This window comes from Aquila chrysaetos, chromosome 1, assembly GCF_900496995.4.
Source record: "Aquila chrysaetos chrysaetos chromosome 1, bAquChr1.4, whole genome shotgun sequence".
NCBI classification, from domain to species: Eukaryota; Metazoa; Chordata; class Aves; order Accipitriformes; family Accipitridae; genus Aquila; species Aquila chrysaetos.
In genome coordinates this window covers 31,584,065-31,598,513 of record NC_044004.1, presented here as the reverse complement: position 1 = coordinate 31,598,513, position 14,449 = coordinate 31,584,065, and the positions used below count along the sequence as shown (strand labels likewise).

Sequence of the window (14,449 nt, the reverse complement as noted above, 5' to 3'; positions counted from 1 at the left end):
TCCCCCACGCTCCCTTCAGCCATTACAGTGACACACAGAACCAGCCTCGCCTTAGAGGATTTCCGGAGAGCTTCCGTCACTCACTGTGTTTCTTCACTGTCTGAACGAGACCTTTCTGGACACTTGAATGCCCACAGTTCCTGGTATCAAAATCTTAATGGATAATTTGAATAATTATTTGAATGATACTGGAGATCTGGATTTAGGGAGAATTCTCAAAATGTTTCTCCCCCTTCTTTGCTTTCGGTTCCCATCCATGAGAAACATGGATATTTACCCCAAGACCCAGGATTTTACAGATTGAAGCTCCAGACCCCTCTCGTTTGGAATTATTTTCCTTTTTACCATTTGATGCCGTGCACAACCTTCCATGCTGGGAAGTCCATATTTCAAGACATTTTCTGTCTCAGAAAAATTCCCTATCTTCTAGCTATACTGCCGAGTGATGTCTGCGCTGATGGAAGTTCAGAGCAAATGTTCAAAACAGTAATTCTGTGGGACCTGGCTCAGGATGCCAAGAGCACACGCTTCTCACCAGTCCAAGAAACACAAGCTGAGAGATCCCACCCACATAAAACAGCCTGCTGAGCTCAGCTACGCCTCACTGGAGACATCTGCTATGCCCCAGTGGACTTTACTGTTTTAGTACTGCTATAAATGCCATGAATATGTCAATTTAAAGTGCTTACTTTATTACCACTGTCTGAGATCACAGTGTCCTGCTGAGTCTCAATCTCCATGGGGCTACTGAGCAACACATCCTCTTCTATACTAGTGTTTGCCTCCCCCATCGTCCTCACAGAAATTGTCATTTGTGGAGGCTGCCCAAATTTTATATTCTTGGCCAACTGTTGCTGAAAAACAAGGAAAGAAAATACAAAAAAAAAAAAAAAAAAAAAGTATTTATATTATCAGCAAAACAAGCCAAGTCTAGCACATGCCCCTTGTCCACCTGAAAGCTGCACAGAAACATTCAAGGCAACTTCTGACTCTGGACAAAAAAAATCAACTTGAGGCTCACATTGCTGCAACATGATGGGCACCCCCTCTTCTTTCTCCCCACAAAGTGACCAAGGTCAGGAATTTACTGCATGATTTCTGATTTTGGATGATCAACTTGAGTTCTTGTCAATGTTGCCAAGTTTTGCAAACTTACTGTGAATTTTGAAACATTCCTTCTCTTTTTTTAATCTATGTCCTAGGTTAAGACTTTGTTTATAAAAACTAATTATGAAGCCTTACTATTGCAAAGAAATAAGATTATGAGCCAAGTGTACACTGAGAAACTAAAACTGCCCCAAAAGGCAACCTTTTTGTTCTCCAGCCCCCAAACCCTGCATCTCATGCATCTGTAGTTCTTAAAGATATCCTTATTGTAATGTTTAGTGACAAGTTTTAAATGTTAAGGGTTTGGCATAACCCTGCCTTAGAGGAGGCAAATTCTCCAAGGAGGAGAAACCCAGCTTCTTTTAGATGCTTGATCTCATAGTAACAATACACAAACTCATGTCTGCTCATGCTCACATGCACTACCACATCACTGCTTTTGCACAAAGAAGTTTATGCAGGGGACGGGCAGTAAATGAATGGATAAAAGAGCTTTCCCACCATTTATTTTCCTTGTTGAAGTAGTTTTCTCTCAAGGATTACAAGAAAGTACTCTTGAATTATATTAAGCATAAGAAGAGTAAAATAAGTAGAATATAATCTGGTAGGGTGAATTAGAGAAATTACAGCCCTGACTACTGCAGAGACACATACCATACAGTCTTTGAAAGTGAACTTTTTGCAAAAGAGTTAGAAGAAATTCTCTAAAAGGAGCAAATGGAGTAAGGAACATTTATTGATAGATTTTCTTCCTGAAATATTTCAGGGAATCATTCTCAGTTAGGAAGGAAAGGACCATGGAGTTACTTTCCTCCTTTACTCTCTTTCAAGCACAGAAAATTCTCCAAAGGACATCTCCCATTTCTGTCTTGTATTACTATGAACATCTACAGCTCAGCAATACTCGATTTACTATGCAGCTTCTATTCAGTGGAAATGTCAGGTACATACACGGACCCCTCACATGAGTTTGCCACTGAGAACTGCAGAAAATCGGAGTAGATACAGCATGCAAAACAAAGACTTTTTTTTTTTTTCCCATAGCACAGAATCAGTAGCGTGGCTTAGGTGAGCAGTTGGCAAGGGAAGATATGCTTTAGTATGGATGGATTTCTAAAATGATTCAGATCAGATCAGTCTCGCTCGCCACCGTTGCCCAGTGGACTAGACTCTTATATGAAGTTTATCCATATTACCCCAAAACATTACTAGATTTCTGTATTGAACTATTAAGACAAAAGGTACGTCCACAGACTCCTCATAATCAGGTTATTAAATTAGAATATTTTTTCTCAGTCTCCTCATTTTGGTACGCATTGTTTACGCCCACTTGGATTTTGGCAGAAAGTAATGCAATTCATCTAAGTACATCATTTTCGCATAGTGGGCAGTTCTGAATGGCACAGTTTTATTCCCATCTAGATTACTGGCAGTGCACCCACAGTCTGAAGGCAAGGATTTCACCAAGTCTTCCCAGGCTTTCATGTCAGCAGTGCAACTCTCTGACTTGAAATCTTTTGTTTCCATTGCGTAAATGGGAGCTGGAGAGAGCAAACGGGTGTGTATTAGATAGTGTGAAGGCTGTAATTCTGCTCTATTCCTGAAGGTCCTCTGATGCTAGTAGAAAATAATTTCAGAACAGCTTCTTAATTTGATAACATGTTTTCTAAGTTGAGGCTGCTCCCTTCTTCTTCCTGAAGTCATATTCCTAGACAAATAGTTCTCCCAGGCTGGAACCATCAGCATTACCTGAGCAAACTACCCAAGAAACTAAGAACTTGTGCATCTTTTCCATGGTGAGAACATGCATGCACATACATATTGCTTGCAATGTGTTTTGGAGGAAAGGATGGTGTGTTATTCTCTTGATCTTCTGATCAAGTTCTTGATTCTAGAGTGTGTGCAGTGCACGGTGGGAGTTTTGTGGTGATGGAGCTATTGTGGAGAATGGTCTGTGCTTGAAAAAGAATGGCCTTTTTAATTGTCATCAAGGATGCTTGAGGGCTGTGCTGTAAAAATGTGTATTTCTGTATATAAAAGTTTAAAATGTTATTTTCCTGATATTTCCAGGAAACAGACTACCCTCAATATTTATGGACTGTACGCAGGTTTGTTGGGTTTAATTACTTCAAAGTTTTAAAAGTTTATTTGCTCAGACTTGCATAAATTCGTTTGAAGATTGAAGAAGCAGCTCTAGTAGCCCTCACATTCCTTCCAGGACAGAAGGCTCTTCTCTGTATTATTTATTTATTGGCTTTTTAAAAATAAATTTCACTTAAAAAAGCCTCCACTAATAGTTCTCCACTGGGCAATTTCTTTCAGTGCCTTCTAATCTCCAAAGCTGATGCTGAATACCAAATGTCAAAATCTCAAATAGCTTGTTACCACTGACCAAATTTATTCTTATTGTTTTCAAAGAGCAATGTTAAACCTGCTCCTTGTCCTTTTTCAAAATGTGCTTATACTGTAACTACAACGCAATTATCCTCTCTCAGAAATATTCATACAGATACATTCTCTACCTGGCCAATCATAAAACCCCTAAAAATGCATCATCCCTGAAAAAAAAGAAAAAACCCACAACTTTTACTTGGAAGAACGTACACAGATAGTCCAACCCAGAAATGGAGAGAGACATCAATTTAAGCTGCAAGGCCATTGAGAAAAGGCCATATTCCTTGAAAAGGAGCATCTTTTTTCAGTTAGACATATATTTCTGAACACAAAACTATAAATCCTCTGTACTTGCAAATTCCCTGTGCTGACAGCATGTGGATGATGGTTGCCTAAGGAGGATTATTTGCAACACCGGTCATTAGAAGTTGCAGGCATGCCATTTTCTTCCTCTACCATTGCGCAGTCATGTGTTTAAATACCCTTTTGGAAAACCCCATAGATGCATATCGGTCTCAGTTAAATGACCCTGGTCTCCTTTGGTTTGTGCAAGACGACTTGTAATTTAGCAGCCAGAAATCACCATCCTGCTCTGAAATCTAGCTGTCAGCTAGAAGGAGAAGGAAAGAGATGAATGTCTCCTGCCTGCACCTTCCACTTCCAGCATTATCAATGCCAATGGGCTTTCCCAGTCCCTCACTTTGCAGCCAGTGGACAGGTATTTCCACTTGCAAACCATTCTCAGCACCAAAACAGCACGGCTACCACATATGACAATGACCATGAAACAGTGGCTGGAGGCACCACCCACACAGGGGAGCTTCAGAATGGGATCATCAAGCTGTGCTCCACATCAGGTTTACCTCATCCCTGAATTTTTTTCTATGAGATTCAAGAGGTGCATGAGAGTTTGTCTATTCACACCCAACCCAGGTGGCTATCAGTGCAGTGCCATTCAGTGTGAGGTGAGGGGCAGGGCTGCACATCTAATAAAGGCAAAGAAATACTGGGAATTTAGAAGAGAAATTAAAAGCCTGCACTCATCCAATTTTTAAAATCTTCCTCAGTAACTGGACCATGACACAGACCCTCTTTTATCTAATGCAAAATAATTTGCTAAAATATGATATTATTTAACTGACATCTTTACACCAGCTTACCATTAATAACTTCAGCAATAAAACTCCTAAGTTAAATTGGTCTGCATTGGTTGGCACCTGCAGCAAATTAAAAAGCTTAGACTTTCAAAGCACTCTTTGTGTTTGCATAGGAAATGCCACAGCACAAACTTTCCATATTAACCGGCAGAGAGCCCAGATTGGGCCGTACATCTCCTCTTTCACTCCAATTTGGCTCCTCTTCTGTGTACATGCCTGCTTGCATGCATGTTGGATTCAGCCCCCTGAAACCACGTCATTCTTATGGCTCTGTGCCTGGAGTGAATCCAAAACTGGATCCGAGCTTCTTAGTCTGTTCAGTTAAAAATCATTAAAACAGAGTGTACTATTTCAGCTGATTCCAATCAAACAAGTCTTACAAGAAATGCTGGTCATATTTTGCCTTCAACTCAAATACTTATTTTTCATGTCTGTTTGGAATACCCAGATATATAAATAAATGAAATTATGTTTTCTAGTTATATATAATTGTGAAATAATGACTTAATCAATAATACTTGTCCTAAGAAGAGCTATACTGTTGAAATTCTACATTGTCCTGTACAGTCTCTCAGAGTGACCCAAAAATCAAATGCCTTGGGAATATATAAGAGCAGGGTGAGCCCATACTGAGATTTTCCCTGTAAACGCTCCAATGATTTGTGGCATCTGAGGACTTTTGGAGTCAATAGCCAGTTGGGAACTTTTCTTTTATGAATTTGTTTCATTGCTTTTTGAACATTTATAAATATTCCATGAATATTTATAGTGCTGTATGAATTCCAGTGCTGTATGACAATGAGTTCTACAGTCCAACTATGCATAAAGAAATATTTGTTTTTGTTTTGGTTTGAAAGTGTTACTAGTTTCAACTGATGCTTATGTGTTCTCATGCCGTGAAAGACTGAATAATTCTCCTATATTCATTTTCTCAATTCCGCTCATGATTTCATGCATCTCTATCATATTGTCTCTCATAATTACTTTTCCAGGCTGAAAAGACAGTTTACCTAATTGTTCTTTCTATGGAAGTGAGTCCACTTCTTTATCCAAACAGGAAAATCTGCAGCATATCTAAACAAGCAAAACACCTCACATAAGCAAATTTTTTTATTTTTTTTTTAATCAAAGAGAGAGAATAACCTGGAAATCATCGTGTGAGAAGTTATACTGGTATAGCTGGAGGCTTTACAAAGTAAACTAGATGTAAAATTAACATGTAAACCTACTGAAAAGGAGGAAAATAAGAAGTATTACCACAGGTGGTTTGGATATAAGATGCAGGGAGGGAACTATTCCACTCTCCATTGCTGGAGCAGCATGTGCTTTGGGGCATTACACCTCAAGAAAGATTTTGGGAGAGTCCAAAATAGAATGGTGAAGAAGCAAACTGTATATGGATCTCTAGAGATATGTATTTGCAGAAAATCCAGATGGAAAATAAAGATTTTGGTATACAGTGGCAATGGACCACTTACAGATGCTCACGTGTTAAGAGCAAGACTTTCTGGAGAAACCTGAAGATACTTACAGGATCTATGGCATTTGTCACCTGAGTCTTTCCTTGCAGAGTACCAAAAGCAAAGCTGATGTGAGTAAGGAAGATGGAAGCTCATTTCCAGGGCTTAATATGATTACAGGAAAAAGGGGGTCTGCCCCAGAAATGCTAGAATGACTAAGAATGATAAATTTAGTTTATAAAGTGAAAACAATTGTCAAATATGAAGAAAACAATTAGGCTGCAGTGGCACTAGAAAATATTGGCAACAAAGAAATTAATTGTAAGAAATACAAAGCTGGGCAGTCATGCAGTGAAAATTCACTCCCAATTCTATAAAATGCAGAGCATCAGGTTAAAAGATAATAGCTTAGAGGTTTAGCAAACAACTTTGTAGCCTTGTTGAGATCTGGGCAATATCAATCGGAAACAACAATGGGAATGGCTGGTAGAATACAGATGTGCCACGCACAGTAGGGGAAGCACCAGTTTGATCATTAGCTAAGATATGTTAATGACTAAAAGAAATGGGATCCAAAACTGAACAGTCATTAGGTCTGAAAGGAGGAAAATTATTGGGGACATTCATCATTACAAAGCCAGGGAAATGTGAATTTAAAATTGGTCCTTTAGAGTTTGACCAAGAAGTCTAGATTCCCAAGACACGTTTTATCATAATTAATATCTGTGTAATAAATGGATGTTTTACAAATTTAGAGAGCAGAGGGTTTGTTTGTTTTAAACCACGTTGCCACATAAAACAGAAGAGATGTAGCCCAGTAGTTCCTAAATGCAATAAGCCATATGCCATAGTCAACCTTTAATATTTCTTGCAGCTGACTGCCACAGCCTTATGGATGCCAGATGACATAAGATAATTTCAGCGAAGGCAAGAGGTGAAGAACAAGCTGTCCTTTTGCCTCCAGAGGCAGCAGCAGTGCCACACCACGGTATTGTCACAAGCAAAAAGGGGATAATGGCTTAGATGCATCAATATACTAATTCTCAAAATAAGTTTCCATTTTACTTGCTACAGTTTTTGTGGCTCTGAAACAAAAAATGTCTTCTGTTCATTTGCTGACCATTTCTGGCAAATATCAGTAGTAGGAAGAAGAGTCACGGTGGTAAAATGCAAGGAAATGGATCTAATGCACTCTGATGCAAGACAAAAAAAACCCCACTAACCTTTGAAAGGGAAGGATGTGAAAACAAGCTCCTAGAGTTTCTTTTACATTTGTTCTGACACACTGCTAAATTTAGATTTTAAACATCCCTTTTGTGTCATTCACAGTCCTGTATGAGAAGTAAAGCACCAGATCCCAAGAAACTAAATGAGTTCAGCATCAAGAGTACCAGTGCCTGGGTACCACCTCTTTGTGGGAGCAGGTTCAGGCTGGCTTTCTACACTGGATCTTAAAAACTAGGTAATGATAAATCTCAGCAGATCCAAAGGACAAGGAAAAGACTGCTTTTACAACAGCAGATGGCTTAAGCCAACACAAAATAACTTCAGGATACACAAAGGCTCTTGGAGGTTAACAAGAAGTCAGGCTTTTATCAGCCCGACTTCTAGCACACACTAAAACCTTTGAACATGACCAAATCCATTTACAGAAAGCCTGATAAGATGAATGCTGCCAATCTGAAAATCAATCAAAAGAAATGAGAGCTATTCCAGAAAGAACTAACATACCTTGCACACATAATCAGAGAGAATTCCTACAATAAGAAGCTGAACTAGTGCATATGCTGGCCAGCTGCCCAGACTGCTACAGAGTTTTGCACCATTACACAACATTTTTTGTGGGTTCCTCAACACTCCAAAGTCAGCAGAAACGCAAGGCAAGAAGGGGGAAACACTTTGGGGGTCAGCAGAATGAGACCCAGCACCATCAGTACTAAATGGCTTGCATTTCTATTCTGATTTCAAAACCCTTTTCACCATGCTATCAGTTGGGCTTGTAAGCATGGTGCCTCTTCCAAAAAAGATTTAAGTTTTCCAGGAATCTTCACTGTACCACCCCCCAAAAAATCCTAGAAAAGGTTAAAATCTACAGAGCTTTTGATCTCCATTTGGACTACAGCGAGTTCAGAGCTAGCACAGGGCACTGAATTCTGGCAACATTTCTTTACACAGGAGCATCTTGCCAGGCAATTGGAAACTGGAAATGCTGTGCTTCCACTGTGACATACAAGCCTAGGCAAAACCACAGTAATGTTGGTGGCGTAGCAATGACTTGGGACCGGGAGTTGGCCACAGAATTGGTTTTAAGGGGTGGAGCGCTCTTCAGAGGAGATGACTGTCTCCTCTTGTTCCACCACTTGAAGAAATACAGACATTTCCAGTGGGAGCAAGCTTGCAGAAAGGGACTTTAAAGTAGATACATGCTTCTGATAACTGGAGACCAAGTATCAGTGTTTTCTGTGACTACAAAAATCACACAGCAAACACAGTCTGCTTTTAGAATACTAGAGAAGAAAAAAAAAGGATGGGGTATGGAGTGCATAAAACCTTCACACAGGAACGATAGTCCAAATAACTGGTCAGACCTGGGACTCAACTCTAAGGTCAGCCTAAAAATGTGCAATGGGATTTTGGCATGACCATGTCCTAAACGTCAGGGAACAGTTTAGGGCACAGCTAGGGAAATGGGGACAGTTATGTGCTGGGCAGCAGGTTTTGCAGATTCAAGAGGTGGCCCCTGGGCTTGTTATAAGGAGCCTTTCCATGGGGATATGAAAAAAATTCATGAACATTTAGATGAATATATAACTTCTGTGTAAACATGTAAATAGTTAAAAGTGTCATTTACAATCTATTATGCATTTCCTTTCTGATTGAATGAGTTGCTCTGGATACCACCATTATCAGTAGAGTGGGAAAAAATGAATTAGGGATGTTGTTACAGGCTGGGTTGCAGCTATATTAAAATGATAAAAATGAACTACTGTCCTTCAATTTAAAAAAAAAAAAAAAAAAGGTAACCACACTTTTGACATCAAGCAGCTGAAACAACACTCCCCCTTCAAATACATGCAAGCAACCACACCAAAAGAAGACTTATGCAAAGTTCACACAAGCAAGAGCATTATCACTGGCTATTTATTTCACTTTCAGGGGTGACTATTTTTGCTTTAATTTTCCTGAGTTACCATTTGCTTAGTGAAAATGGTCATTAGCAACTGCAGTAACTGTACTTTTTATCATGTCTCTGAGTTTAGTGAAGGCAATAATTTCCATTTAAAGTCCACTGGGAATTTTAAGGTGAGTTTGGAAATGGAAGCCACTCCTACAAAGTGAAAAGTTATTCCGAGAAAAGCTAATGTACTGAAGCCAAGACAACAGATCCAACAGATAGGGAGGGCATAGCTCCCTGCAGAAGTCAGTGGGCTTTGTATCCAAAGGACTTTCAAGCATTCTGCAAGAGAGGTCCAACTACCTTGCGACTTTGCCCAGAGTCAGCAGTCATTTAAAATATAATGGTTTCTAGCCTGGAAAGTAGCATGCATTGAATCTACCTGACCCAGGGAAATTTAAGTTGAAAAACCAGCACAGAGAAATTGGAGCTGTCCTAGTGTGGTTTCTACTTCAAAATTCACCCACAGTCAGCACAGCCAATGCTGTTCAGGTGCTCTGTCTGCTGACAGCACTGGGCAGGAAGAAAGAACAATTTCATCCTGAAGGTCGGATCTGTCTACTGTGCGTGATCTCTCACTCACCAGAAAATATGGACAGTGGCTAGACTTTGGAGGTAAAAGAAACCAGTGCTATTTTACTAGTCAGCTACAGGGTAATGGCATTTGCACAGCATTAGAAATTTATCAGCATTCTGACAGGACATGTCAGCATCCTGAGCAATAAACTGAAATGTGCTTCTGAAGGACAGCTCTTTCAAGGTCTAAAAAGGCATAGAGCTGGGAATCCTACAGATGTACGAGAAGTAAAACAAAAAATTAGAGCACTAATAGGACAGAGTTCTGGAAAAGAAAGGAAAGCAGGTCATGTAAAGCTCTTTAGAAGCAAATACCCAAATGTGTTTTTTATGTAGTTACTTATGTACTGTTTGCTTTGGAGAGATAAATGTATCCACCTTTCATGAGAACCATTGAAAGGACAGGGAGAAAAAGAAGGAGAAAAAAATGCAATACATAGGATAATTAAATCAGCTTTGCAAAGAAGTCTCACTCTGCGTGCCGTTCCCTGCCACCAACACCACCCTCATTTTTTCACTCAGTACCACATCTGTAGGTCTCAGGCATACAGATCAGGACATGCCAAAACCATGAGTTCAATTCAAGTGAGTTCCACAAGATACAGACATTTCTGCAGGTTTGCTTGCAGCATCACTGCCATACCTTTCCCTTTCAAGACCAAAACCTAGGTCAGGTTATCTGAATTATTTACATGGCTTTTGGCTAGACAACTCACATGGCCGAGAAACTGCCCCAAGGCTATTGAAAAAGCAACCCACCTTCAACCATTTAACACATTCTGGAGACCATTTTCCACCACATTTTAAATATTTTTCCCACTTACAATTTCTTACCTGAAGAGTTTTGACTTTTCCTAAAACGTTCTCCTGTGACATTGCTTGGATGGCCTGTTCACTCTCTGTTCTCCCATCAGGTATAAAAATACTGTCATGGGAAAAAGCTCGACTGCCCATAGAATAATGGGAGGACCTGGAAAAAGGCAGTTAAAAAGTAAATAAGCACAGCAATTAATTTATGAGAGTGACCCTTCATATCATAGCTGCCCTGCTGTATAGATTTTCCTTCCCTCTTGCCTTCTACATAAAAACTTTGAATATTCTTAGAAGAGTGGTATCCAAACATGTTCTGTTATGAAAAGTTTAACAGAGGTACACAATTCCCTCACACACAGTTTTCCTTCTTGGAAGGACATAGAGTGGGGTGTTTTTCACAGGCATGTTGAGAAGTTCAATCAATTTTCCTTAGAAATCTCAAATCTAAATGTTACTTTTAGGATACAGAGTAGATGATGATGACACATACATTACAGACTGCGTATTTAAGAAAGCCTGCATTTGTGCTTAGTCCCAATGCCTGGGACCTGCTGCCATTCTTAGCCAAAGACAGACAGCAGCTCCCAAGCAAAGGTAGCTCTATGACACAAAGAGAAATCATACACTCTAGTAACCTACTTATAAAGAGTTACCTCATTTAGCTGATTACTTAGCTGTTCCTATCACCACAAGTATGACCACACTGACAATAAAATGTTATCATCAACCCCCCGAACTGCTAAGAAGCCTATTACACCAACCCATGTGGGTTTGATTAGCAACAAAGAGTGAGAGATACCCGTGTGTTACCGTTAAACTAGATTACCGATGCCAAGGAGGAGTGCGTCATGAACGACCTAGTTATATGGCTCTGCTCTAAATCCACGGGTAAAGGGATTAAACAAAAAGTGGTTTCAGTTACCAGAAATTTTAAAGAGTCATCAAGAAAACTGAGAATAAAAAAAAAGGTTTGTGGGTTGTTACTTTGGGGTTTTGGGGGCATTCTGGGGGAAAAAGTGTTTGAGTTTGAAAGCCATGTTTTGTCTCGCCTAGAATATTTCATGGTGAGTGGAAAGCCAGTAAAATACAAACATGATAAAAGCCACAGTAGAAGAAAATGGAGAGGTCTTAGATCTCTCCTCTTAATAACTATTGGCAACCTATGGAACCCATTTATAGCTTCAGTAAAAAAACAATCTGGAGAAAAAAAAATAGATACTTTTTATACCAATCTAACAAACACAACCTTCTACATGTGAGAAAAACATTATAAACAAATACTTCAGCAGAAGCAAGGAAGGTGATACTTCCAGAGAGGGGTAAGTAAAACAAGAAAAATTAAAGCCTCACTTATTTAAGAAAATCAGTGTATTATCTTTTTGTCCCTTTTAAAATATGCTAGTTGTTTATAAAGTGTTCAAAATACTTCTATTCATACTTTGGGGAAAAAAAAAGTTTGGAATGTATTTATTACATTTTCATCTCATTTTTTCCTCGGGTATGAACACAATCTTTTTAAGTAAAAACAGTAACATTTTCTTACCAAGGAAGAATGTTATATAGGGTTACATTAACCTTTTATAACTGATTAAATGATAAGCTATTCTTGACTTTTATAACAAAATTTCTTACAGGTAACCTGAAAATAATAGGAAAATAGCCCCCCACAACCTCTCCATCTCTCTAGTTTATATATAAAATACATGTGCACTCACAAAATAATCAACCCAAGCTTTTGGGGAGAACACACACAGCTCTCTATATCATTTCACCCTCCCTGCAATCACAGACTAGCTGAAAAACTATTTTTTATCCAGAATTAGTATTTGAACAACATGCTTCATTTGAAACAAACCAGCACACAATCAAGCAAAGAGCTGGTCAGTATTTCACAGCATTTTTAGCCATGAAAGAGGAGGAACATTTAACTGAAGCTATATTCTATTTTAGATTTTTTTTTTTTTTTTTAAATAAAAAACACAACTTGATTGCCTTTGGCTGCTAAAGGTAATACACCTTCTTTTAGAAACCTTTTATTAGAGAAACCATAAAAGTGTATTTTTAAACCCTCTTCTAAAAAGGTTTCTATACCAAAGTGTCATGACTCAGCCTGTACACAGAGCTGTGGTAAAATTGCATGGCACTGGAATATATCTACCATCCTTGGCTGTCCAGGAGTCAGCCCATGAGCCACAGTTTTGAGAAATGCCCCTTAAACAGAGACAAATTCCTAGCAGGCCTGGCTTGCAAAATGAGTGGTTTGACATGAAGCTGAGTCAAAGTTGGCTGTTTTCATATAACCATGTAGGTCTGTTTGAACTGAAAGCTCCAGCATTGCATTCAACAAGGCGGGGGGGGGGAAGTCTGTATTCACAACCAAAACTGAGGGGAACATGCAAAATTTGACAAACCAGCCCATGCCAACCTGTCCTGCATTCACATGGTTCAATATGTGAAACTGCTGCAGGTACAGAAGGCAAGGCCAGTGGGAACTTATCGTTTACTATTTACCTTCGAGTTGAGAGATCTGCTGAGGGTGCATAATCCAGGTAATACTGTGCTCCAGAGAGGATCCTCTCAAAGATTTTTCCAGCAATACTGTGGCTCAGATACTTGTGGCTTTGTCTCACAGCTATTCACCATGCATATGACACCATCCTCCCCTTTTACTGTCCAGTGGGTTGGCGTTCTCATACTTAAAATTAGACAGCTCATGTTTATTCCTATAGTTTGTTACAACTAATTAGTAGGCGAGGGTTGCAATTCAGGCACCAAAGTGTTCAGTGACTTGTTTGCAAGTCATTCTTGACCTTACTAATGAATCTGTTAATATTTAAGTCAGGAACAGCCAACCTGCAGCTTTTGAACTGAACAGCGTTTGGTAGCAGTTCAAATCCCAAAACTTCAGCTGACCAGCAGCAGGGATGCTCTGGCAATAGGAACTGCCTGTTAATCTGAGTCCCTGAAATGGAAGAAAAGATCAACTGCTGAGGTCAGTGCTGGTGGACTGCCTAGGACATGACTGCAGATGAAGAACTTTCCCATCCTGCTACAGAGCTGAGGATACCTTCAGTGACCTAGTCTCACCTCCTGCCTGTGAACTAACCCAATGAATCTCGTGACTGTTTGAGATACACAGTACACCAGCTTTTGGCTATGTGCAGATTTGGGTTTATGGCTAGTGTGATCAGACTTGTTAAAATGTCATTTAAAGCTTCCGTTGGGACACTGGGTCATATGAAACAGCTTGGAAGCTTCATGCGACCTGCAATCGTAAGTACATCACCACCGAAAGTCCAACCTTATCTATCTTTGACAAGTGCCTACAACGGTACTGCTGGCAGGTTAGGACCATGACAAGCACATACAGCACCTCTCTCTGACATTCTCCCATGCGCCAACTGCTTTCAGTTAGGCACTTCCTCATTACATGGCATCACACATTTTTCTTTCATAGAGCTGAGGCCAAATGTATTTGAAAGCTTTTGCCCGTTTCTGTTTTCTTATTAACTTGCTACCAAAACAAACATACTCCAAATTGTCAGAACACATGAAACATTCACAAGAAACCCCACAGTGAATTAACCCAAGACTTCTCTCTACTGTATCCCTTCAAAATGCTTTGCAGATACACTGGATATTTCAGAACTGGGTGACTGAGCAATTTTGCTAGCCACACATCCAATAACTGGTAAAAATGTTTTAAGAATTTTGCTTAAATGTCTATGTAGGTTAAAGTACATTGGAAAAAAACATATTCACACATT

The 14,449-nt window shown here is 39.5% G+C and overlaps 1 protein-coding gene across 6 annotated transcripts in view; it reads right to left on the bottom strand.

Annotated features, from left to right (window-relative positions):
* CRACD (capping protein inhibiting regulator of actin dynamics) overlaps positions 1-14,449 on the bottom strand; it is a 149,324-nt gene that overhangs the window by 17,007 nt on the left and 117,868 nt on the right. For 4 of the 6 annotated variants that reach the window (XM_030029215.2, XM_030029654.2, XM_030029300.2 and 1 more), the window contains 2 exons: positions 10,704-10,839; positions 690-854 (listed from right to left, as the gene is read on the bottom strand). In XM_030029215.2, coding sequence (XP_029885075.1) covers positions 690-854; positions 10,704-10,839 — 301 coding nt within the window. Of the gene's footprint in view, positions 1-689; positions 855-10,703; positions 10,840-11,335; positions 11,355-14,449 lie in introns of those variants that run through there. The other 2 variants (XM_030029574.2, XM_030029517.2) reach the window with 2 other exon arrangements.